This window comes from Falco biarmicus, chromosome 10 (assembly GCF_023638135.1).
Source record: "Falco biarmicus isolate bFalBia1 chromosome 10, bFalBia1.pri, whole genome shotgun sequence".
NCBI classification, from domain to species: Eukaryota; Metazoa; Chordata; class Aves; order Falconiformes; family Falconidae; genus Falco; species Falco biarmicus.
Genome location: NC_079297.1, coordinates 29,329,167 through 29,356,830, shown reverse-complemented (window position 1 = coordinate 29,356,830; position 27,664 = coordinate 29,329,167). Strand labels below are relative to the sequence as shown.

Sequence of the window (27,664 nt, the reverse complement as noted above, 5' to 3'; positions counted from 1 at the left end):
ATTTTCTAGATATTATCAATAAATAGAATATTTTAGTATTAAATATTAAAATATGTATTCTGAAATCTACATATAGCACAGAGAAAGGTACCGATGCAACAGATGAGAAAGCTGTAACATGTAACAGTCTCAGGATTTTCATCTGAACTACAACAAAAATAAAGGAAAAATTTGAAGATAGGAACTTAAGCTATTAAAACCAATGAGTACTGTAATAAAATAGCTGTCATAAAAAGAAGAATGGGAACAACACAGTTGACAGATTTATTGTAGAGACATTCCATCCTGGGCTTAACACTAAAATAACTTCCTGTGAAATGTTAAGGTTCCATAAAGTCACTAAGTATTTTCATGGGAGAACCCATGTAAGATATTTACAAGACAATATTTCTAATGCTCAATCCCATGGAAATTGGAAAATTAATGAACTGAATAACAATAACGCAAAACCTAAACCACAAACCTAAAAAAAACCACAGAAAAATCCTATTTCTATAAACTGGAAATTAGATAGATTAAACAGTGTTTCTTATACTTGAGTGGAGTGGCTAAAACATATGGAAAGAGAACATATTTATTATTTGCATTCTAATATTCATCATGCAGTTATACTAAAATCCCTTGAGCAGGTGGGTTAGTTAATTTCTCTGGGAAGGGCTATTGACTCGAATGAGATTTATTTAAACATGATAGGTATAAGAAGCTTAAAAAATTTAGGTGAATTTGAGCAATTTTATCTACCTATGAGACTTCACGTTAATATTACTAAAAAGAAAATCTGTCTGATATTTCTACTATTTTTGTCACACTATGACAGCATTCTTGGTAAACAACAGACAATACATAAGCAATGCAGTTTTTTACAGTAGAATGAAACTGCTCTTTGCAGAGCACTGAGTACAAGCCAACCAGCAGCAGCAGTAGGAAAGAAGAAAGCACTATAGGAAAACAAATCACAGCAAAAGACATCTAAGAATATTTATGCAAGGAAAAAAGTAAGTTCAGAAAGTAGAGAGGGCACAGGGAAGTGACTCAGGGAGAACAAAATTCAACTGGAAAAAATAAAGAGGAAAAAAGATCAACCAAACAACAGTTAAACCCTACAGAATTCATCCTTGTTTAGGGCAGTCTCATTTTTTCCTCTTAAAAACAATCCCAATCCTATGAATATTACCATGGAAATGGTGATGGGAAACACTGAACTTCTCTGAACATTCACATAACCATTACTTAGAAACTAATTTTCCTGCAATTTTTAATAGGAAAAGATTGGAAAGAGCACCACTTTTAAAACCACGCAGTTTGTTTATTTTTCTATACTTTCTTTGGCAGTAGAATAGAAAGAAGGCTGTTTTCTGCTTTGCTTATTAAAGAAACTGATATGCAATCCGGTTATACAGATGCAAGATGAAAAATGCAAAATACTGGGTTTATCGTTTGTATTCAGAAGATAGCACAGCACTCCAAATTTCTTCTTAGGTATTCACATCCTTATAAAGAAATATTTAGTCAATACAGTGTTAAAATCTATACTGTGTAACTTCTATTACCCAGGAGAGGAAAGCTTAATACAATAAAAACACATTTCCAGCATGACAGATCTATGTTCTTTCACAGGAATAGCAAGAAAATGTGTCAGATCAGTCATAAATTAACTTTATCACATATGTCACACGTGAGATGATTTAAACCACCGAAATGTGGTTTAAATGTCACACAGCTAGTGTGTGACATTATGTTCTAGCCCTGAGCAGTGATACACTATTACTTTTCCTCTCAAATATGCCAAAAGAGATTAACTCCAATGTTATAATCTCCCCTTGATCTCTCTGCTGCTATAGGGACATGTTTATGTTATCAAAGTGACATTCGACTCATTTAGCTGCACTTATCAACTCGCTCAACTACTCCGTGATTGAAAACATTCTCATGCTGAGGGAGCCAAGCCTTCCTGCCCCTTCCTGAAGAACACAGCAGGCAGTGCCCAGTGCCTGTGCTTGCACCTCAAGGGGAAGAAGCTAAGGCATGCTTTGCACGGCAGCGCATTTCAACCAGGAGTACATTTTCTGATGCGTAATTACTGAAATGACTGCGTTACAAGTATTTCCTCCTTAAGAAATCAGCATAAGAGTCTATTCTGTTTTCTATGATTAATTGCATTTAGAAGAATATATTCAGCAGAGGATTCTGAACATAACATGCAACTGTTAAAAAGACATTCACTATAACTAAAATGGTTTTGGAGTTAAAAAGAGCTGACTTTTCCACATCCCTCTTAATTTAAATCTTGCAAAGTTACTTCCAGTCTTGCCTTCGTTTGGTTAATCTTTATGGAAGGAAATATAGGATAGGGAAGTAAAGGAACAGATTCAGAGAGAACAGAGATTAATACACAAATAATCCCCCTCTCCCCTACAAACACTTCCCCATGTCCCACACTGATAAACAGATGCTAGCTTATTTCTTAAATACTTGTGCATATGGAAAGCCAGGGTGGGAACACATATGAAGAGCAGAATACTGGTTTTAAAATCAAAAGGCTTATTTGTTGTTCTATAATTTTTGCTGATTTTTAAAATATATAAAATCAGAAAAAGCCGTTAAAATCAAGACCATAAATTTATACAGGCAGAAAAAACTGTCTTCTCTACTTTTGTACGTGTTCCATGTTATAAACCATAAATTATGTTCTAAAAAATGCCTTCCATATTTGTAAATGTTGTGACTGTATTAAAATAATGATGCTTATGTAATGACAGAATTGATAGTATGCAAAATAATGACAATGAATAAAGAACAGCTGGTTAAAACACAATAGTTCTCTGTCAGGAGAGCCTGAAATTTATTTTGTGTAAACAGCACTGCATATAGATTATTAGAAGTACCTGTCATACAAATTACCTGTGGGAACCACTCTGACTCCCCAAGTGCTTTAAGGAATGTTGCCTCAGAATCTGTAGGAATAGTGCTGGGAACACAAGCTCTCATCAGCTTTTTAAAGCTTGCCTTTGTCTGTCGGATGTCACTGAATTCAACAGGAACAAATTCACATTTCAAAGCAAAATCAAGTTTGAATCCCTGTATGAAAAGGACAGCAGCAGATGTAATTTTAAAGGGAAGCATATTTGTCACTGTCATCTCATTAAATCTCTAAGTTTTGCCTGCTTTATTGCTAAATATTTGAATTCCTAATTAAAAATCTGTTCAGTTAAATACATGCCCAGGACAATAAAACTCCTTACACCACTTGCAAAACATACCATAATAAAGTACCCATCTATTACTCGTAACAGCAGAATATGCTGCACAGCAGAAGATGATTGAACTCTTCATTTATCATTAATTAAGAAATCAAATAGAAACGTGAATAATTGTTACTATTGCATTATGGCAATTTAATTCTACATAATCATTTCTCTCGCATTACTCTTCCTGTATTTCTTTTCATCAAAGTGTCTCCTTTACCAGCACGTTCTGAGGGCTACAGTTATAAAAAGAAGACTTAACAAGATAAAAAAAATTTGATATGAATGGATCCATTTGAAAACTTCAGGAAGAATGTTCTCTGGAGAAGCAAATGAAAATGCCAACCCAATAAAACTGGAAAATTTTGCAGGAAAATACAGTTTTCTTACTGTTCAAAAGAACAGTCGGTTCTAACAATGACAAATGTTTACTTTCAAGATTTCTGTTTAGTCTTTTATGTTACATTATTATGCCTTATAATATTAAATCAGAACACTGACTATAGACTTCAGAGGGTATTTCTGTAAATTACTGTCATGCTAATTATATTAGAAAGAGATAGACTGTCAAATGAGATTAATTTAAAATGACAACTTTGTGTAACAATGTGTAATGAAGAAAGTGAAAGGAAAATGAATTTGCAAACCAATAACAAAAGACAAAGTAGAAATGGAATAAGAACTAATATCTGTTATAAAACCATCATTTAAAAATACAACTGAAAATACAAATATAAAAGAATGTTCTTTGAAATTAAAAAATTCAAAACAGAAACTAAATTTGCAAAGAATTTTAATTCACTCTGCTACAACATCGTTCTTCCATCTCCTGATATAATTTCAGAAAGAACTGAATACTGATCTATCTTCCTACTACCCATAAATGTTTTTGGAAATTATATATTTCAAAAATAACATAGCGTTTTACGCATGCTTACATTTTGAACAAGAAAGTAGAAAACAATTGATCTTTCAATCTTTGAATGCAGAGATTTGAAAAAAATGATCTGCAAACCTTTTCTGAAAAAAGGTAAAACTACCAGGCATTAATGTACAAGATATATGTTTCTTAAACAACTGCATTTAAAATACTAAAATCTATACAAAGAGGTGTATGAAACTGTAGACATCATGGTCCTCGTCATGTAATCAAATGAGGATGGACAGAATTCTGGGTTGGCCTTATTCACATCAATTAGACTTCACCCAAGTTTAAGTGCTGCCCACAGTAACGAAGCTTTTCTTCTCTGGCAGTTGCTTTCCTGACTAACAACATTCCATTTGCTTCCTAACATATTTCAACACATTAAGAAAAATAAAATTGCTCTTTTAAATTGCCAAATAAGTCTGTTTCATGTTTCCCAAAATACGAATCACTGAGATGACAACTCAGCTGAACATTAGATGAGTAGTCAGCAGAATCAGGTACACCAGAGCATGGCTTTGAAAGCAAGAACTTGGAGACACAGAACTCCAGCATTTCCCTTGGAATAGCTCTGAACAGCCTCAGCCACTACACCAGCCCTACTCCATGTGCCTACAGTCCCAGCGTTCATCTTCATCCCAGCAGCTACACTGAGCAGTGCCAAATGTGCTGCCCTCGCTCTCTGCAAAGCCAGTGCAGGGAGACAGCTGAGATGGCAAAGACACGGTGACTTCCTCACATGAAGGCTTTGCTGGATGCTCTGCTGCCTAGCAATGCAGTTCCTTCCTAGCCATTTCTTTCCCAGTTTGAATGCTTTTACTGTGCACGAAGTTATTCCATTCCTCTAGTCATCTGTTACCCACCTTTGTATCTCAGCTCTACTACACATCAGCACTTGACCAAAAGTGACAAAGAGGGCTCTACTCACAGAACTCTCGTGAATTTGAACTTGCTCTTTAAGATAACTTAGTATATTTTAATTTATGTTGATTTTCTTGTATTATATAACCTCAAAGCTTGATTTTTCACCTCCCAGGCAACACTGAGTTATATAGCGTTGTTATTCTGCATATAGAAATAATCCTCGTAAGAGTTTACACCTTTAGGAGAGTTATTCATCCGCTTTATCTGGAATATTATTTACTGCTCTGTAAAAACATCAGGGTTATTAAACTCAAACCACATGAAAACTATGTTAAAATTAAAACGAAAATTAAAAATTGCCATTACCCGTAACTGAGATTTTTCTCCAAATATATAGAGGGCTGCTTGCCGTCTCAAAAGCTGACTTTGCAGAAAAGGGCTGCTACTGTAAGAAGTGGAGTTATCTTTCCCTGCAAGTCTTGCACCGACATCAATGAATGGAGTCTGAGTGTTGATAAATCGGCTACTTGAACGAAGACTTGCCCATACACCTTCATAAAGATGAAAAATATTTCAAAATCTCTTTACATGAGGCACTGTAGATCTTAATTATTGAGGCATATACTAAAACATAATTTGGAAAGTAGAGTGCTTAAACATGTCATTGGCTCTCTCATAGGACATAATTAACAGTGCATGCTGGAAAGAAGTATTTTCGTAACAAATTTTGTCAAAAACATCGTACTGCATTGTCGTTTTACCTAAGATACTAATACTGCACAGTGCTCTCTATTGTAGAGAGAATGGTTGCTATGGTTATCAGTAATACAATGATAAAACGAATCACAACTTGCCAGTAATTAGCATCCATTTAAGCATAAGGAACTGAAGCTGCTAGTGTTGTTATTTGCAGAGATTGGGACAAAAACTTGATGTATTTCCTTGTCAAAGGCTTATTATTTTGGAAGCCTAACTAGTAAGAATATTATATAATTATTTCCTTCAAAAACGGGAAATGTATCACTTAAAATTCCCTGCTACCTAGAATTCTAGAGTTCCGTTTGCCCTACCTAATGTAATAGTATCAACCGTATCATATTATAATGAAAATGTATATAAAGTCGATCAATCAAAATACTACATTTCAGGATAAAATATTCAATATTTACTCTCGAAATGCCATGATTAAAATGCAGAATGCCATGAATAGTTTTTAACTGTCCACATCTAATGAACAATCAGAAATGAAAATCTAATCTAATAAAGTTCTTTATTTAATCTTGTGTTTCACAACTATATTCTAGCAGATGTGACTACAGTACAGTTGTGTGAGTAGAGAGAAGGATGCCTAAAAGATCATGGTCTTATAGTTTCAATCTAGCAGCTAGTTCACCATTACTCTGGCAGCAGGGCATGGAACAGAAATTCCAAAGCCAGCAACAACATGAGCTTGAAGCAGTGCAGCATGACATGGAACCACCGACTTGCACCTGAAAGCAGCACAGCAATATTCGAATGGCATTGTACCGACCTAACTGACGTCTGCCTCTCTACAGCATTTTTAATTTGCGTACTGTGCCTCGCTGATGCAGCCAGATTGTACAAATTTCCTCCTCTGGAAATGACAACACACAGACACTCTCTGATCCGATCGTGCTTAAGTAAGCTTTGTGATTTCAATGTAAGATAAAATAGTGATAAACCAGATTGCCAAGGCCTGATTAGCACTAGGTGGAGAAGAGAGAAGTACTAAATGTTTTTTTGTTCCTTATGCCTTAGTTAACAACGTGAGGTACGTGAAAGGTACTTGATTTTCAGAATATAAATAGCACTACTTGAAAATCGAATCCCTTAAAGTATACTAAATTTGGCATTCAAATCGCAGCGTGAAATTCTTTAACCTAATACGCAGCAAAACAGTTTATCGGAAGAGACTCTTGTCCAGAAATCCGTGAAGCAAGATATCCAAAAGAGGCACCAGAAATCCCTTGTAGTAGTAGAAATTTAGATATTAGAGTATATAAAAAACCCCCCTCCAACCCTTTCAGGAAAATCCAGTAATATCCATGGTTAACATTTCTTGCGTAAAGAAAAAAAGCTGCAGATAACAGTAAAATTCCACTGAGATAGCTCAATCAGCAAAATAATTTTATTCTGTTTTTTGGAAGCAGGACTGTGTTTCTATTAAAGAATAATTCTGTACAGTAATCCTCAAAAGGGACTTGTCTGTACAGTTTCTAAGTCTGTCTGGCTGCTAGTCTTAGATGTGAGCAAAGGAATAGGAGTAACTGAGAACGGCTGCCTATGAGCTTACAACTTGGTAACAGTTCTAAAGAGTTTCCACTTCAAAGACAGTTTTATTAAAATACCTCACATAGTACAGTAGTATGTTTAGTATAAACTTTTGTCCCACTTCTCAACTACTAGAGATGAAATAATAAAGACTTTAGCAAGCAGAAATTACAGCGAGCATTTACTAAGAGAAATAATCTCTCATTAATTCTGTATGAAAAAATGGTAGCTCCAACACAGACAACTGTCCTTAAAGATGATCGATACAAAAATCAACAGTGTCACTTTCTAACATTTTACAAAACAGGCCATCATTAGCACCTGCAGCACATCAAAAGCAGCAAAAGTGGTTACAAATACGTGCTGATGAACATGTTGACCAGTGATGGATAACAGTGATTAAAAGACACAATTGTATTCATATTCTAATATTGCTTAGTATCTTATTTTTGTTAGAAGTATCTAGCTTTCATTATTTGGCATATATTGTATTATTAAAACTTTTAATTTGCCAGAAATAAATTTTTCCCTGTTCACTAACATTAATAATAACTTTGGAAAGTTCACTGACTAGGTCACGTTTCTTAGCTGTTTTACTAAAGCAGTAGGAGGACTAAATGCTCTTTTGCAGAATTTTGCTGTTTAAAATCTTCACACAGAAAGTCTTCTACATTTTAACTCCACATTAGACTATAACATTATTAAAGAATAATAACATGGTGAAGCGTGCAACTGATCACTGTCACTGCATCATACATTCAATGGCCAAAAAACCCCAAAACCAAACCAAACCACAACACTGAACTAAACCCCCCCAAATTTTGTTAATGCAGATTCAAGGCTTTCTGTCAGTAACACTTTAGCATGTATTAAGATATTGCGGTAGTTATGGAGATGGCAGAAAAGAATGTGCTTTCAGGACACAGAATACAGTACCTTGGTGGACTCTTCCCTTAGTTGCTGATTTGGAATTTGAATGAGTGAAACATTTATCTCTGTACCCAAGCACTGGTAGATAACAGTTAAGACAGAAGGAGGAGGAATGGAATGCACATTGCAGCAAGACACATCGCAGGAGAAAAGAAAAGGGTTACTTATTAATTTCCAGAGATCTAGTATACATTGAATTTATTTATAGTATATGATTTATCAGACAGCACAAATCTTAGTCATCACAAGACAAAACATCAATCAAGCCAGAGACCCAATAAAAATGGGAAGGAAGTACCCATTTATCAAAAAGGAGTAATTTTCATTGTCATAGCAATAGTTTCAAACACGTAGCACAGCCATCATGTGTTTTTCCATTATAATACCAAAGGAAATTTAAGTATTAAATCATTCTGCCGAATACTTTATTGAAAGCTTCTATCCAGCTGAAAGTTACCTTAATTAAAATCCCAACCTTAGTGCTTTTTAAAAAAACTGGTTTAGTCTATTTAGGTACATAATTTGATGGACCTTAAAATCAATCAGAGTGCAAAATGTTAGCTCTATACATCTACAAACATTTTAAAAGGACTGTGTAAAAGTATATAATTTAGAAAACATGCAATATCTATCACACAAAGTTTTTTTTTTGCCCCCCTGGCAAAAATCCTCATTTTCAGTGGGAGCTTTATATGCTTATCAGAGAGTATATTTTTGGTTTAAAAGCCACATCAACACAACCAACTTCTCTTAACACAAATATTCTATTAAAAAATACTCAAAGTGTTAATGTCTCCTGCTTTTAAAATAGATGTCTGAGCTATATTTATTATAAATATCCTAGTATTTTTCCAACAGCAGCAAACTGTACTGAAAAAACATTTTATTCTGTTAAATCACACAACAATGCCAGGTAAGAAGTGCTGTTCTGTAGAACCACGCTACACTTACAAAGTAATGTAAGAAGAAAAGGTACCTATTTTGAGTGTATCTAGAATTCTTCTAAAAAATATTAACCAAAGTATTGCCAAAAAAAGGTCCAAGAATGGAAATCTATTATGAAATGTAAGTACTTGGCCAAATATTTCAGATCAGAAACAACTTAACTGGGCATCTGGCAAATACTTTGTTACAATGTTCCAGATAAAGTAAAAAAAACATACCTGACACAGACACAAATATTCAGGACTACTGATGAGCATTCAGATCTACGATGACTTTTAAAAATGAGAAATACTGTTCAAGCACTGGCACCTATCTTTTAACTTAAATTTTAAAAGGATGTGTATTAAAAATATGTTGTCTGGCACAAAAAATAGAAAATGTCGTTTTCAATTGGTGTATCATAACTGAAACTAGCTTTTGAGCCCTGGTACGTGTGAGAATAAAAACAAAGCCACAAAAACACTGCTATTGTATTTTGCAGAGTGTAGTGGGTAATCCATAGCCGCTTGTGATATAAAGGATCTAGCTAACCTCACTGTCTATTTTTTATTTTGTTTTTATTTTGGGGGGTTTTGACTTATTCTTAGGAATATGAAGGAGAAAGAAAGCACCATTTTCAGACTATCTGCATATGTCTGTTTTTTCAGCTGACCAAAACCCTGGATTTTTGGTCCTGCATACAGTCTCATGACACCCCTTCACATGTGAAATGTAACTAGCTGTGAAAAAGTAGTAAAAAGCTTTGCAATAATAAATCCTGTACATGAATTTATTTGATAATAACAATTTCAGAGATTCTATATATTTTGTGTATTTTATTTTCTTCTAAAAGAATTGTATTAGCTAATCTAAAACCTCGTGTTTACTCCTCTACAGGGAGATATTCCCTTTCCCTGTTCTCTCTTACCCGGTCAGCTTCTCACCTTCACTAGGGCTCCCACTGTACTTGTAAAACATTCTTACATTTCAGCAAAGTCCTCACGTATCCTGCTGAACTGTGACTAGACTGCAGATACTGGGCTGTAATTACACCTTTCACGTACACAGAGCAGGTGTGGCATCAATCCAGCAAGACACAAGATAACTTCTCTGCCCTCTTCCCGATTACTGCTGGAATTTGGCCAAGAGATTTCAACGTCCAACCAAACAACACATCTGTGACCTAATACCGCCTCAAGACTCCTTTTTTTCTTCACTGAGCAGCAACAAACTCATCCTATCACACTTACCACAAACTCTAATCCCTGAAACCAGCCATAGTTATTTCAGTAATCCTTTTATCTCTAAAAGACAACTTTTGATGCAGCCAACCCGCAAGCTTTCCCTTTCTTATCTGGAGCACCTTCACTGCCCCTCAGCACCACTCAGCTGTTGGCACTTCAGTCCCACAGGAGGGGATGGAGTACCACCAAACATCTGCTGCTGGCTGCCCAGCATTTTCACTGTTCCAGTGCAAAGCCAGGCTGGGCGCAGCCACCAATTTACCTAACAATTCCAGGCACTATTGACTCCTGTTTTCTTACCTCTAATTAAAATCATAGTGTTTTTTCATCTCCATGTACTACAATAACAAGACAGTGAGCAGAGAATATAAAGAGAACTTTGATTTATGAAATACACATATACTATGATTCATGAAAATGCACTTTTTTTTTTTATGATCACCACTTAACTGCCCTTCCTCTCTTCCCTTCTGCTGCATTTCTCACATAACTTGTCTATACAGCTCTGAGTATTTCTCTTTCCCTGCCTTTTTCCTTTCTTCCTTTCTCTAATCCCATCCATCTCTTTTGCAAGTTTTTCTCTACAAAATTGTTTTGTTCTTCCCCATACGAAGCTACAGTTTTCCTGTCACACCATGATTTAGGCTGGAATGGACCTTAGCAGGTCAAAGTAGGTCTAACTAATTTTAGATGAGGTGTCAGAAAGGAAGAAAAGCAACTTTTAGATGCTTAAAAATAATTTTAAGAGGAGTCTTCAGGGCTAAAGGCAGTAAAATATAAAATGCTCCCTTTTGGGAAACAGATTCACCTCTGTCCTAACAAACATATTTAAGGAATTTGATGCACTAATTTGTGCATATATTGCACATAAAAGATCGTAACAATTTCACCAGACTACAAGAGTAAAAGTAGTTGGAATCCACTTCACAGCCTGAACGCTTCTTGTATAAATGACAATGAGGAGCCCTTGTACCTAAGAATAACTATTTCCAAAGAATGCACTATATCTCCCTACTTACTACACCCGGGCACATATCTCCCTCCTTTACCTAGAGTAAAATTATTCAGACAGATTATTGGTAACTTTGTGAAGCATCAGCTAATCTTCAGTCAAATGCCAGAATGACCTGTAGTGGAGATTATAAAGCCCATTCAATCCTAATATAAAATATGTCTTTTCAGGCCATACACTTTAGACAAATTAAAAACATGCATGAATCACAAAGTATTTCAAAATTTAATTCCCGAGTGCTTGATTTTCCATTGATTTCCAACATGGAACAAGCTTTATGTCAATGGTAAGTAGAGGACTTAAACAGAAATTAGATATTTAAATCATGTCATGGACTGAGGTTAATCTGCAATTTCTATTTTGTTGTTTCAGAGGGTAATGAATCACTAAGCAATGTAATTATTTTCATTTCACTAACTTTTAAAAAATCATTTATTACTTCAAGTAATAGACTTTGAGCTAGTCTTACTAACCTCCTTGAGCAAAGCTATTGGACAGATTTACATCCAAATGTCCTGGCACTACCTGCTTAAACACAGTAGACATTCTTGAAGCCCTCCTTTCAGTGCCTAAAGTCAGCCAAAAAAAGAATAGAAGATTAAAAAACTACTCAGACTAACACTTAACATAACTGATAAAATGCCCCTTTTCAACCAATACAGCTAAATTCTTGCCAATTTCGTACTTCAGATTTATTTTTAAGACAGATGTATACATTGGCAACAGTATGGAGATATTAGATACAGCTAAGTAATCAACATATTTTACAACAAAGGAAGCAAAGCATGCACACTTCAGGAATGGTGTTATTTTACAAGAAGAGCCACTGAGTGGCTATATTAGGCCAATTATCACCAACTGAGCAAGACAAGACAGACACAATTTTAAGTCACATACTCGTCTTTCTAAGACATTGGGGTGACCTTCACATAAACCCTAACAGGTTTCATCACATAGTAACTGAAATAAAACATGGATTCATTTCTTCATGGTTCCACATATAAGTAACTGAAATAGTGTATTGTGAAAGAGTTTTCATGCAAGTAAAGCGCTATTTGGAAATGACATTAAAAGCCCATTATGATGATGTAACACACACAAAAATGCCTATATACCTTCCATGGCTGTTGCAGATAAATAGTGTATCTGTTAAGGCAGAATCTGAGCTTACAATCTCATATTTTCTCGTTATATGAAATAGAGTAGTATTTTGCATTCTCTTCAGTTTGGCAGCTTCTTATACAATATACAGTTTTTAATACACTTAATTTGTTGTAAGACTTTAAAGCTCATCTTTGCTTTTGATTCTGTTCCATAATGTAATTGTTGCATTTGGTACATATAAAAACCCAAAACAAAACAAAACCCAGAAAGTTTTGGCTTCTTGATATTCTGGAGAACTTTATTTGTTCCAGCATTGCAATAAATTACTAATGCCTCAGGACTGGACATTATACTTAAATGGATTTCACTAAAAAAATGACCCACAGGTGGATAATAGTTTACTGTTGGATTAAGAACACTGAAAAATATTTTGAGAAAGATTATAAACATCCTTTACATACAGAAAACTCATTCAACTGAAACTAAGAGTGAATAAACTATCTGCAAAGTATAACTAAAGAAAAAGCAGAATTTGTATGGGCCATTGGACTAACATGAAATTAGGAAAAACTCACTTTTCAACTTTACCATAGAAAAGCACTATACAAACCAATTTTACCTGGAGACAGAGCAATTGTTGGTCTAACAGTGAGAGTATTACTGCCATTCATTTTGCAGTGGACGGATATCACATTTAGGAAGGCTTGTAGGTATTTTTCCTGTTCTAAACTGCTTGAAGATTCTAAAGAAGCAGGAGCTAGAGTCACAAGAAGAATCAAATACATTAAAATACAAGTACCTTTATAAATACATAGAATAGCAAAACAAAAAGCTTATTAAAGCAGAGCATTGAAAATGTCTCGTAGTTTGTCAAGTTTCAAAAAGCTATTCCTTTGATGACAAAAAATGCCCAGATGTTCATCGCCTGCAGAGCAGCACCCAGCAGCATTCTCTTGCATTCCACCCCACAAAGCTAAACTTCTGAAAGAGTCTGTTACCTCACGGTCACTACTTCAAACATTAATCACTAGCCAGTGATCAGAGCAAACGTAATGGAAAAGTAGTTTTCCCTTCACTCTCAGAATGACAAGTAACGTTTCTAAGTTTGTGCTGCTTGTCAGCAAATGTCAGCCTTTTAAAAGAATGTGTAGAGAACCGTTTCTTTAACAGAAGTAAGTTAAACCCATACTCAACCAGTGCTTCCTCATTCCAGTAAAGGAAGGTTACTTGAGATATATTGCCCAGTCACTGAAGTATACATAGATGAAAAGACACCAGTGTTCATGCACTCTGCTGCATTTAGAGTCATCAATGGAGATAATCTACATGTCCTTCAGGTACCCCACCTCCAGAATCCGACCTTGTGAATGGAACGAAGAGATGAAAGAGTGCATGCACAGCTGGGTTACACACGTTAAGGGATCCCTGACTATGAAAAGCAACGTTCCCATTCCTCAGTGACAGTCCACCTGCTCCTTCACCAGCAGGTAACTTGAGGAAGAGTCTCCCCACATACTTCGGTAACTTGTAGGAAAGGGAGCTGCAATCTTGTGAGAACCACAATTCCTTCTCAAAAAACTTCTGCATAAAACTGTATGTGCATGTAGCTTCAGATGACTACAGATGTCAGAAACAGAGTAATTTTCTAATTGTTACTGTGTTGCTCACATTGTTGGAGACACAAGAAGGACCATTTCAGAGAGAGAGAAGTGGCTGCAAAAGACGGGATGAAAGCAAAGCCAGAGAGGAAACAGCTTAAAAACAGAGTGTGGAGCTAAAAAAGGCAAGATGAGAAGATATAATGGCTCTGACAAAGTACTGAAGTTAAACAGTCTACTTAAGACAATCTTGAGACTTAAGGAAAGTTAACTAACAAATAACAAAACAGAGAACCAAGGGAAAAAAACCTCAAAAGTAAGAGAAATAAAAAAATGAATCTTAACCAGAAAAACTCCACCCATTTGTGTGCAGGTGTGAGGATTTAAAGGAAGGAAAGGAGATGAAGGTCAGGCCCTGGGCCACACTGTGGTGACAAAAAAGTGTCCGGTCTCAACGAGTCAGATCTTTTTCAAATGCCAAAATTTTTTGAATTCTAGTTTATTGCAGCCACCGAGGGACTCGCTATAGGACAAAAATGTCATAGCTGTTTAAACCAAACCAGGATTTGGTATCTTGACCACAAAAGCCAAGATTTGGAAGAAGAGATAAGGGGAGAGAGTCAAAGAATTTGATCGAACACACTTTGATGAACCACAGTGGTAACTTATAAATTTTTCTAGTGATGATCCAATCAGATTCTGTGCTGGAGACTAACAGACAGTAACCTAATTAGCTGGAGGTGGCAAAAGAAGAAATGTCAAGATAGGCCTGTTAAAATTAGTATCTAAATAGTCCTGTTAAAATTAGTGCCTGAATTGGAAGTACAATTAGGAAGCGATTAGAAAACGTATGTGCAGGAAACGTCATGCTGTTTCTGTCTGACAAAGTGGAACAAATCTGGAGAAAACCATTATTTTCTCTTCAACTCTTAAGTAGAGTTTACACATCCTGAAATCCACTTGAATGATCTCTGGGTCTCCTAGTCCTTGAAGCAATCCCACAAAGAGTCAATTTAGTTCTTAATTTAGCTAAGTGAAAGGAAATAAAATGCCAAAATCAAAGGATAGTGTCTTCACTACTTGCATTTACAAAGTTTTATTTTGTGAAGAGTATTGGTTTTGCAGTGTGCATTTTAGGAAAGAGGCTCAGGAGACTAATAGCTGATTTATATGAAAGCCTGTTATTGAACTGGGCAGACATCTGAATAAAAAGATTGAGGGCAATAGTGTCCCTGTGAAAGATTATAGATGGAAAATTTCCCCTTCATCCTTAACACCAATCATCCCACCATACAGTGCTTAAGAGCAGTATAAGGGGATGAAAGACTACTGGTGACTCAAGGTATGAAGCCCTTACCTGCACAGGTGAACACAGATTTCTATAGTGACTGATATTTAAGTACTGTATCATACACGAAAGCCAACACAACAGCATAGATTTAAACAAAAGATGGGGATGGTGATCCTGGTAGCAGTTTAATAAATCCCAGGAAAGAAATGCATTGCTTAGTAACTCAGTTAAGCTTGCCTCAGCTGCTAATATGTGCTCTATATGCCTGGGTGCAGGTTGCTGCATCTTTACCTTACAACAGGTCCCAACACAGTCAATAATCCAGCCTGTATCAGGGTAACTGCTCTCTTGGACAGTGTTACTACATACAAGAAACATACATGGTCTTCCCACATGGCAATTGACCAATACTTGTAACTCACGTGTAGAATATCATATTTAGAACTACAATGCCCTGCAAAAAACTCCCAGAAAAGGTGAAGTGAAATTCTGAAACCAGCTTTCACGTTTCAAAGGAACTTCTGAAAAGACCTGCACACTCTCCATCTCATATTCAAACATCTGTTAATATCATCAAATCCTTTGTGGACAGACATTAGAAAAACACAAATCTGTTGCACATGTAGTTTGGTTCTGTGCAACACTTCAGTACTGTGCTTAATTTCTCTAAAAATATATATTCAGTGCTTCTTATGTAACATACTGATCTCAGCTATGCTTTGAATGCTTGCTCAATACCCAATTTAACAGGAAATCACAAAAATGTTCACCAAGTCCCAGCAGGTCTTCTTGGCTTCTGTCTATCAATCCAGAACCACCTAATAAAAACCTACTCGTATGAAACCTCTGCTTAGGAAGGTATGCATCTGTCAACTTGAATTTAAGTTAAGATTATCTTTGTCCTCTTAGTTTGCTATAGCAGAGAATACTCAGCAGATAATTACCAATTCACAAATTAGCGTTAATAGCCAGTCCAGGCAGCGTCTGATATAAAATGTGTTTTTCTAATATCTCTGAAATTTTGAGAAGATTTTTGCATCTTTAAAAAGATGCAGTTGTTACACACAAAACCTCATACAGCTTAACATTATGGCTGATATAAACTGTTATTTACAAGTAAAGGAAATGTAGTTTTCATAAAGATACTCTGTGAAGGAAAAATTCAGGAAGACTATGCAGAAAAAATTCAAATCATGACCTTCAAATTACTTTCATGCGACTTGCACATATTTGTACAGTATGCTTGTTACAGGCTTTGAAAAATTCTGTAGAACAAACCATTCAGTAGAGTCAAACCTTTTAATTGTGTTTTAATCATTACTGGGGTGAGACACAAACATAAACAAGACCAAGGAATTTCCTCACTACCTTAATGAGCTCCTGGTATTCCAACTCCCCCTCAGATTTTCTTTTCCTTAAAAATTATGGACTAATTCTAGAATAATATCTAAACAACTTTGATTAAAGAGAACACTGTCATTTTCTTCAGCAATACGCCAAGTTCACTCTTGACATGACATTAACCTGAAGAAACTTATCAGCATAAGAGATGGAAATCCAGGCAGTCACAATACGTATCCTAACTACTGTCTGTGAATGATAAAAGTCAACCAATATTATTTCCAAAACTAATGTTGCCCTAATGTTATATTCTCCTGAAAAATTTAACTATTCTGACAAATCTTGTGCTGGTCCAATCCTGATCACACAAAGGAAGAGATTCACTCAATGGAAAGACTCCAACTAGAATCTTTCAGGTCTATGCTTTATAAAAGAAAGAAAAAAGTTAAACTAGTATTACAATGAAAAACATGAGGAAATCAAATGGATAATGGTCTTCCTAATATTTTATACAATCTTCTATTAAAAGGGACAACACACATTCAGTATGTAAATCAGTGCAAAGGAAAAAGATAATTTAAGGGCAACAGGGAACTCCGCATAGCATTTGGCAGATACCAGCTTTCATTTAAATTACTCTTTTTGAACCACTTTCGTGCCATTCAGGACCTGCTTCTTGACATACAGTAAATTGAACTAACGCAGTATCAGATAACCGTTCATATCCTGTGACTTTTGGTTCAATCATATGACTGATTTCCTCTAGAAAATAAGTATTTATACATAAAATTACTTACACAGAAAGCCTAGCTGCATCTGCTCACCTGTAGGATGTGTGTTTTGGGATTTGAAGAGGCCAACAACACCTTTTCCGTGAAAGCCCCCAGATCTGAGTAGAAGAGTACTGTTTTTAGTGTTTTTCCAACAGACAACTGGCAGGCGATTGTGACGGTAACAGCGAGCAACTCTCTGCAGACTGCTGTCTTGAACAGACTGAGGTACTACCAGAAGCCCAGGGTAACTGTATTGACAAAAAAGTGAAAAAAAAAAAAAAAAAAAAGCTTTCAAAACTTTAAACAACAACAAAAAAATTCCCTAAAATTACAAACTGAATATAAATCTTAATGAAAATACACCTCAACCGTTTAGCAACTCACATTTTTAGTCCGATCAGGGCAAATACCTTCATTTGTAAAGAAAACTGCATTTTAAAACCAACTTTAATTAAGAAAAATTTCTAAGACTATCACTAGTAGTCTCTTTCCATTTAAGGTTATTTTTTATTTGGTAGTATTTTTCTTCTTAGTATATCTCTTATCTGGCACTATAATGAAGCTGTATTTTTCAGCATGTCAAAAAAGGGAATTTTGAGGCATGCAAATGATGCAGTAGTTTTGTTCTGAACTTGTATATGAAATATGAGAATTGAAAGGAAAGAATGTTAGATTGCCTAAAGTATCACAACTAAAACAATAGGTTTTGGTTTATGTCAAAATACATTTAAATTTTACAGTCAGATTCCTTGGAACAGTGTATTTGAAACTGCATTTTTGTGTGATTTTTAAAACAATACAATACATTGAGAGATTAAGAAATTCACTGACACAACACCTTTAAATACAGAAAACCCAGCAAGAGAGTAGTTGTGCTCATGCTAGCAAAAGAAGGATTCAAGTAATATGGAAGATTATTTTCTAACTCCTCCAAAAATATTCAATTTAAGTGCCAATTTCATATGTTAAGAAGAAACCAAGATGAAGAGCAGGGAAAAGTTAATGCTTAGTAAACAACTTTGTTCCTCTACAATATACACCGTTCCTGTAAATTCAGTTCTCTGACGTTTACTGAACTGCCCTCATACAAAAACTGATATACATAATATTTATGGTCTACTTCTTAAAACACAGTAACCAAACTAATACGGCACTAGGTAAGTATTTACATCCTGAGATTTGTAATCCACTCAGATATTAATTACCTTTTCAAAAAAATCCTATATAATATTAAAAACCAGATTTGGGGGGAGGAAAGAACTGTCTCTATCATGTGCAAAGCATAGCGAAAATGCAGATTTAATGCCTTCATCTGCATTGTACTCAGTGTTGACTGAACAAAACCAGTTATTATTCCATTACTTTAGTCTAGTCTAGTCTGCTCATCTAGCCAGAAAACAAGAAATGATCCAGTATTTTTTTGTGTGCCCTTCTTTCCATGAAGAAATGGGGATTTCATTATCCACAATGAAAGCAATGACTAGCCAAAATTGGTTTTAGGGAATGCAAATGCTCTTCTGATATGACTTACACCGGTATGCTTTTGTATTAAGAAGAATTTTTGTGGGTGGTGGTAATAAACTACGTCAGCTTGCACAACAAAAATGTAGTAACATTCATGTGTTAAAACGCAACACTTACAACACATAACAAACTTCTAAAGTAGTGTAGATATCTTCATGAATTTAACTTTAAAACGTTTTTTTATTTTAAGAAAATAGTTATGTATAATTGCTTCTGAGGCTTGCTTTTTTTATTTAGGAACAGAATAGATTTTACATGTAAATGTATTACTTAAATAATTTCCAGTACCAACACAGCAAGTTACAGAAACCCTACTGAGAGAGTGAGCTCTACCAGCTAACTTTATTGGCTAAGTCAGAAAGCTGAAAAACAGCCAAACGATTTAGACATCGGTGTAGAAAGCCAAGAGAGAGCGGCAATTCAGGGTATCTGTGTTAGCAGTCTCCTCCAAAAGCCCCAGGGGCACTCTCTTTCCATGGGCTACAGAAAGAACCTAGGAAAGGCGACTTGTGCCGTCCGACAGAGCTTCTGGGGCAGTTCTGCAAGCTCACTGCTGGCTGCCGTTGCTGGCAGTCTTTCCACATCTGATGCATACATGTGCAGCCACCAGAACACAAACCTCTGAGTGGAATACAAATAGCTTCAAGGTCACTGGTTGAACGCTCCTACTGCAGACAAGAATTTTCTCAAGAGTAAGTTGCTTAAAAGGATACATCATGTGGTATATGTGTTACGTCATCTTTGTTTTCAACTACTTGGCTGAATTGGTAAGCTCACCTCCTGCAAAGTGAATACATCCTGTTCAGCGCAGTTATTCTTAAGTATTCTGGTTTTGAGCGAGAAGAGTTACTGCTGATGGTCCCTAGTCCCAAACGCTGATAGTCTCTGAAACAAGCTCTTTCTACTAATTGCTCCATTGTTGATTTTTCTGATGCTTTTAAGGTACCACCTGTGTGCAGCTCGCTGTCATCTGAAACTGAAGTTAAAAATCTTTAACAGCTTGCTACTGGGGAGGCCAGCAGCTACACAGAAAATGATGCTACTTTCTTCTGAACAAAATATTAGTTTCTCCCACTGTCAGTGATGAATGACAAGAATATATCCAAACCACACTTTATAGAAATGATAAGAAATAAAGTAATATTTTAGTTAAGAAACCTGAATATATCGCACATTTCCTATTGCACTTGTGACTGGCAAGGCTGACAACTCTTGCTAGAATCCTGGAAAAAGTCCTCTCATATATTCATTTGAACTGAACTGAAGGCAGATAATCTTCCTTTTGACAGTTTATGAAAACCTGTTAAACTCACAACTGCTATACAAAGATGTACGCAGGACAGAATAATGACAAATACGCACATAAATCCATTGAACAGACCTCACAATTCTTTTAAACTACCTTGAAAAGATGTAACAATCTTTTTAAGGCTTGGTTCAAATAATAAAAAAAAATATTCACATAATTTCACAATAGATGACACTTGGTTTCTTAATGCCTTGGGTTCAATGTCAAACAGTAGCTTTGCTCAGCCGTGCACATCAGCTGCACTCTCCAGAGCAGAAAAACCTTTAACCATGACAGATAAAAACCATGTCACAAGTTCAGACTACAGTGAAATTCAAGTCAAGCAAGGTCTTTGTACAAAACCTGCCACCTGCCTGTTATTAACTTCCAACTAGTTCCAAATACTTCTGAAAGCAGATTTACTGTTCACAGCATGTATCAGTTACTTGTTACCACCTCAGGCATTAAAATACGTGCATATGAGGGGAAGTATTTCCTCATGAATGAGGTGCTGAAAAGCATAGAAGGATTTAAAACAGGACTTTATAAAATGAAATTAAATTTATTTTTAAAAATAGAAATTATGATACAATTAAAATTTACTGGCAGTAGACAACATTCAGAATTTACAGGTGTAGAATCCATAGAAGTTTCTTTTTTGTGCACCTTAGCATAGAAGATAAATGAGCAATTTTATCACCCCTGCAGCTCAACCAACAAAAATGACAATTCTCTATTTGACCTAAATAATACAGAGTGTAATGCCATGGGTATCTCCCCTTTTTTCTGTGTTTCCACATCTGTCGTGGTAAGAAAGAAGTTACAAAACATTTACAAGTATAAAGTACGCTCACAAGAAACAAAATAAATGAGTTTTAGAAATAATTTTATTTTGGACCATACAGAAGCTTGGTATTTAAGTATTTAAATACTTGGTATTTCTGAGTGGAAAGCTATAACCCAAGTAAGATGAGGGTGCATTTTTTGAAATATTTTTTCCTAAATTCATTGTTCTTTCATGAAAGCAGGTATATTGGTGATCCAAATTTGCAAAATGTTTTCCTGTGCATAAAAAGCTAGAGACTATAAGAGCTTATATCAGTGTCCTTCACTTGAAGAGGGAGATGAAGAAGTTTTGCTGTCTCGAGATTAAAATGGATTTTTTAAAATCTGATTTAGAAAAGAAGATGAATAACCCCTCTACTTTACTGTTCCCGAGATATGACTGTTGGTAAAAGTGGGTTTTACAGACTCCTGTTTTATGGAACACACCAGCATGATCACTATGGGAAACAGAATTTAGTAGTGATGATATTCTAATCTCTGAAAATAAAAAGAAGGGATGGAATCAGAGGGAGATTGGGTGTTCATTGGCAACAACTTATAACTACATTACTGTGCCCGGTTTTGGAAATCACATTGCAAGTTATATGTGGACCACCTAAAGAGGACTGAGAAAAGAGCAATGAAGATGATTAGTCTATCAAGACTAACAAACAAAGAACTGAAAAAACTGCAGATGTTTAATATCCAGAAAAGAACAGAGAAGTATTACAATAGTCCATAAATACATTAAGCACTACAACAGGAATGAAGGGAATCATCTCTTCTAATGTATATGGTGGCAGAATAAGAAGTGAAGGTTTTAAATTGTGGCGAGGAAATGTTTAGGCCCGAATATCAGAAAGTTGCTTGATTTTCTCCAGCATTAAGGATGATTAAAGCATTAGTCCAAATTGCCTAGAGTTGCAGAACCTTCATCTTTGAAAGCTTCTAAAAAAGGAGTTAGGTAAACACCTATGAGGAACAGATCAAGTATGTTGATCTTATCTTGGGGCAAAGAGATGGAGCAGACGATCTCTTGAGGTTCTTTCCAACCCCATCTTTAATATTTCTTTTTTAAGACAATGCATCACCCGCTGTAGACACTTCCCATTTGCTTCATCGTTGGTACAGCTGCATAGTTTCCCATACTTCATTTTTGAGACTTGCAAGAAGTCATTCACAGCAGTAAATATAAAAGAAATTGCAGTGATTAAATAGCAAATTTCCTACGGCAATTTATACTCTGCCTGAAGCAAAATGTTACTACTGTTGCCAGCTGACTATACCTGAGGTGTCAGTGCAGCATGGAGAGAAAAGCAGATTGTCAGACTTGGATGACATTGCATGTTCCTGCTCAAAAAATCTGGAAAGCAGCAGGCAGGAAGCCTCACAATTTATATTTTTAAATTTTTGTTAGGGGACGAAAAAAGTCACTATCGCCCATGTTTATATAACACCCGTGTTCATGGAAGAATGTAGTTGTTTTGCATACAAGCAATACAAGAAACTCTTTAAAATTTCTTCATCATCGAGAAGTAAGAATACACAGGTATGATTGTGCTTGCTGCCTCTGGGTGAGGACACAAAATGACCCCAAAATCACACAGGTACAGCCTGAAGAACTGCTTCTGACTCAAAGAGTCTGCAACATCAGAACACATACTAACACAGCACTGAATTGAATTACCAGCATCTTCCTTAAGAACGTAATTTTTCAGTACTGAAAAGACATTCTGAATTTTGCAATCCTTTCTTTTTGCCTTTTTTCCACCAGTTTTATCTGGAATGAATGAAGAGAATCAATAATTTCTAGCTTTCCTAGAATGGCTTTCTTCCATTTCAGAGAGAAGAGAGACAGCGGAGTAACACATCCTGCTTTAGACAACTGTTATATGTCTGCTCGTAAGTCACACATGTTGACTTGCTCACTGACCAAACATTTAAAAGGACAATTAGGCTTGTTTGATGTTTTGAAAAAAATATTAGTGTTCGGTAAACACTTTGTTATCTGAAATGCCTTTTTTTTTTTTTTTTTCATATAGAAGAAAGAACAGTATGACAAAACAATACCTGTTTATGTACAGGAGAATCTGGTTCCCTCTAGTGGTTTATTATAAATTAGCACTGGTCCAGATAAGGATATACTGACAGCAGCACATGGTAGAAAAAGAAGTATTTGGAAGAAAGTCAAACTCCACACCATCACACAAATTATACAAAGTGCCCAAATCACTTCCTACCTTCTGTCCCCAAATCCTTTCAACCAAAATTTGGAAAAACGGTATTTTCAGTAGTAATGACTTCCGCTGCTCTCAGAAATCATTTGTCACTTCCACAGCCACGTAAGTCTCCCATCATATTTGCTTGTTTTTGAATTTCAATGATTAGTGCTTTCTCATCACAGACTAACTGCAGATGTCACGACATCTAAAGATAAATGGAAGCTACAGCATGCTTCTGGGCTGTTCCATCTACACTATTATAATGTAAAAAAATGATAAAAAATACACTATATGAAAATACTTCAATAATTGAATAATCTAGTATTGTGCTTTACTACTGAATGAAGTCAACTTCCTCTTTTCCCTCATCATCACAAAAGAAAACACTTAGCAAATGGACATATTTGAAACCCTTCTCTTTCCTGCCTAGAAGAGTGCCATTTCTTCTTGAGGACATTTCTTACTCAATATATTGGAACGGAAGCATAATAGGATAAACTTATAAACTACACGGAAAAATTTTTTTATTATTACCAGAGATATCATCATCTTCATTACAGCCTGGGCGATTCCCTCTTTCTTCCACTATTGTGCCTGTCTTCTTCTTTAATAAATACTGGCGTCCAATTGTCATCTTCCCAGCACGTTTTGCTCCTTTCACAATGCTTTTTGAGAAGGTACTATAAATTCATAGCAATAAGAATATTTAGAAAGATGCATATGATTCTCCTGACAGCATGTACAGATTTTTATGATGAATGCACTTACCCAAATAAAATGTACTTCATATTTTTTCATTTATGACAAAAATTATACCATCCAGAAAAATGCCTTCCTATATTGATTTTTAAACATCAGTTTTATTACTTTGAGATAAATTTGTGTCTGTGATGTCTAATGTTAACAAATGATCAGCCATCTTCCTTCTTTAGGTATTTATTTTATTTAGGTATTTATTTAGCAATGTGATAAATTTATGAAGGCAACAAAGTAAAGGCAGGAAAGACAGAAATCACCTTAAAGTTTTAGTATTCCATGACTAGCTTACATTTCTACTTTCCCGTGTCAACAATGCAATAATCAACACAGAATCACAAGAACCATCACTCTGGAACAGAATAATGATCTATCTAGTCTAGTAATAATTAATGCATAACATAAACTACAAGAGGACCCAAAGTTCATACTCTAGATTAAAAAACACTGGGACAACTATACAGACTGCACTAAGGGCAAGATTAATTCTAACCCACATTAGGTTATTAACCTATACCAAATCAACATGTATATCATACTAATCTACCTTTTATTCAGTAAATACAAAAACATCGGAATAGCAATCAGTTCTTTTGACTTTTCTGAAAATTGCTTGAATGATCTGCACTTCTGCAAAGCTATTAGCTTGTTCAATATATTTGACTAATACCAAGTAAGAGCATCAGAAATAAAAAAAGCAGCATGACTATACCGGAATGAGGTGTTCTTTTCTTTTTGTTTTGGCAAAATTATCTGTGGTGCTGTTTGCCCAGCTGCAAATGCAAAAGTGCTGAAGATAGACTGAGGATAACGCAACTTCATTAACTGTTTCTTAAATATTTCCACCACTTCAGGACTTACTTCTTCATCAAATGCTACTTTAATCAACTGCATATTAAAGACATGGCATGTTAGTAATAGGGAAAAAAACAGAATTAAAAGATTCTAAAAAAAAGATAATTTTTAATTAGAATTAAAAAAAAAAGAATTAAAAGACCCTAAAATATATTAGCAAAAATTCCCATACTTATGCAGTACTATGCCCATAGAAAAATACAAATGTATGTACACATACCTTATTGAGGGATATTACACACCTTATTAATTTTTTATTAGATTTTTACATTTATGTCCAAATCCTACGGTATTTTCACTAAGAAGCATCTGGAATTCTCGTAATATCACACATAAAATATTTTGGTAAATCGAAGTAGTAATGCTGGCACTAAGCTATCTACAACAGTTCAAATGCTAGTCACATGGGACAGCTTAGCTCGGAAATACTCTGCCAGCTCTGCCCGTATACGAAGGCTGGTAATGCACTTCAAAGGCTCTCATCAAACCAAACAATTTCAGCATTCATACATCACAGCCATTATACTGCCATTACTCATTCCAGATTTCACCTCACCTTGCGAAGTATAGAAAACTGCTAATAATAAAAATGTAATAGCGAAATCCGATCCTTAAAAAAAACAACTAACCTTGTGCTCTTCAAACACTGATCCACCCACCCCCCTAAAAATGCTTTTTGAAAGGTTAAAAAAATTCCACCACAACAATACCTCCCCCCCCCCCCCACCCAGTCCCATCCCATTATCCTCAGCCAAAAGGATGACAGTCAGCAACTGGAGATGTGGGACAGGGAACAGAGAGACAAGATAGGGAATCTGTAAAGGGGCCCAAAAGAACTTTAAGAACGTGGGGAAAGCAAACAAAGAAATATCCTAGAGCTTTATTTCTGAGTGCATACCTATACAGATTTTGAGTGTCTTTTTGTTTGCCATCTAGAAGGCGGATTTCATCATTGCTTTTTAGATTTCACTTGTTTTGTAAATAGTTTCCAAATGACTAATAACTCTGTTGTTCTAGGACCTCCTTGAAAGGAGCTCTTGAATCTTTAGGGGTCTGATCTGAAGGTTTAAAGACATTAAATAGCATAACTGCAGCCAAACCTTCTGAAAGTCATAATTAATAAACAAAAAGGATGGGCTACTTCACGCTGTACTGAACTCTAGCTGTTACAAAGGGAACAGAAAGTAAACTGTTTGCTGCTTGTTTTTGTTCTCATAACCTAATAAAAAACTATGCTAAACAAAACCAAAGATGATGTTTGACCAGAATCCAGCACTAAAAACACTGAGCTGTGTCTGTATTCAGCACATCGTTGAAGAATGCTAACTATTCTGGTAAAAAGATTTCTGGAAAATACAAGTCCTCATGATGTCCTCTCAAGAGTCCACAAGAACAATTGTCTTTCAGTTGTTTTACTCACTTGTACTCCTAATCCGATGCTTTTGAATTGGATATTGAAGGATGATTAGATAAATAATGTCCATTATTGTAAGGAACTTGTAAAATGCTGATGATCTATTTTATTATGTGTTCAAATGGTAGAGTTATTGTTCTTAATGAAAATTACTTCTGCAGTCAGCTAACTCAACAAAATATTTCATGGTTTGTAAGCTGCAGTCTACTTTCAGTCCATGATACAAAATTATTTGCCTTCACCTTTCCCTCTCCGAGGGTCTGACCACAGTTAAGGTCATCACCAAAAGAAACATTCAGGGAAGACTTCAGAGACTTTGTGATTTCTAATCCCTAGAAGTCTACCTCTGTCATTCACCCTGCAGTATGTGCTTCTGCTGAACACGCTGAGGGGGATCCTACAGACAGGAAACTAGCAGGATCTGTACAGGAGTCAGGAAACTACCAGGATCTGTGGAAGTCGTATGGAGGTCATTGGTTCCTGCAAATGGTGGTTACCCTAAAGATTCCTGGAAGTGCAGCTTCCACGTGAGACATACCGTGCCTTTCTGCTGGTAAAGAAGCAGAGAGCTGGTAAAGTGACAAGTCTTGAGAAGAAAGCAGTATTTATAGCTTTTCCATATTCATTCCATGTAGGTGGAGGAGACAGAAAGCATGTTCCCACTAGTCTGCTTAGGCCTCTACTTACTCACATTAAGAGATTTTGGACCCAAAATAGCCCTTTACTGGATCCAAAATAGAAAGATGAGAAAAAGAGTGGAAGAAGTCAAATATGAAAACAGTAACCCTCTGTAAATACCAGCTGGGCCAAGGAACGCCCAGGTTTCTGAGAGGATGCATTCTCTACTGACTTCCCAGGACATAAGACTGAACTCTTTACAAACATCAGAACAAAATGCTGCTCATAAGCATTTTGAGCTGTGTTGTCATATAACTTTTTTACAAAACTTCCTTTTACCTGAAAGGTAGCTGAAGTGATCTGCAATCCCTCCTGCATACTCTGCTGCAGCTGGTTCTGTATGGTGATCTTCTTCTCTTTCGTAACGGATGCAATAGGAAAGCTCCGGATCACTGTCTGCTCTCCAACTGAGGACCATAAAGTTGTATTTACAGATACTTGTCAGATCACAGAATCAGATCTGGTTTGGTCAAATTGTACTTTGAAGAGACAGGAATGAGTAAGCACAAAGCAACACGAAAACAATGGCACAGAATTAATTTCAGGCAAAACACCTGAA

General features: G+C 35.7%; 1 protein-coding gene across 5 annotated transcripts in view; it reads right to left on the bottom strand.

The window, feature by feature from the left end:
• The window catches only part of SBF2 (SET binding factor 2), a 255,131-nt gene that overhangs the window by 22,193 nt on the left and 205,274 nt on the right, over positions 1-27,664 (bottom strand). For 2 of the 5 annotated variants that reach the window (XM_056353896.1, XM_056353897.1), the window contains exons 23-32: positions 27,385-27,512; positions 24,871-25,046; positions 23,937-24,082; positions 19,845-20,043; positions 17,595-17,791; positions 13,160-13,297; positions 11,910-12,005; positions 8,263-8,334; positions 5,401-5,585; positions 2,902-3,078 (exon numbers count right to left, since the gene is read on the bottom strand). In XM_056353896.1, the coding sequence (XP_056209871.1) occupies positions 2,902-3,078; positions 5,401-5,585; positions 8,263-8,334; positions 11,910-12,005; positions 13,160-13,297; positions 17,595-17,791; positions 19,845-20,043; positions 23,937-24,082; positions 24,871-25,046; positions 27,385-27,512 (1,514 nt within the window). The remainder of the gene's footprint in view (positions 1-2,901; positions 3,079-5,400; positions 5,586-8,262; positions 8,335-11,909; positions 12,006-13,159; positions 13,298-17,594; positions 17,792-19,844; positions 20,044-23,936; positions 24,083-24,870; positions 25,047-27,384; positions 27,513-27,664) is intronic. The other 3 variants (XM_056353899.1, XM_056353900.1, XM_056353901.1) reach the window with 3 other exon arrangements.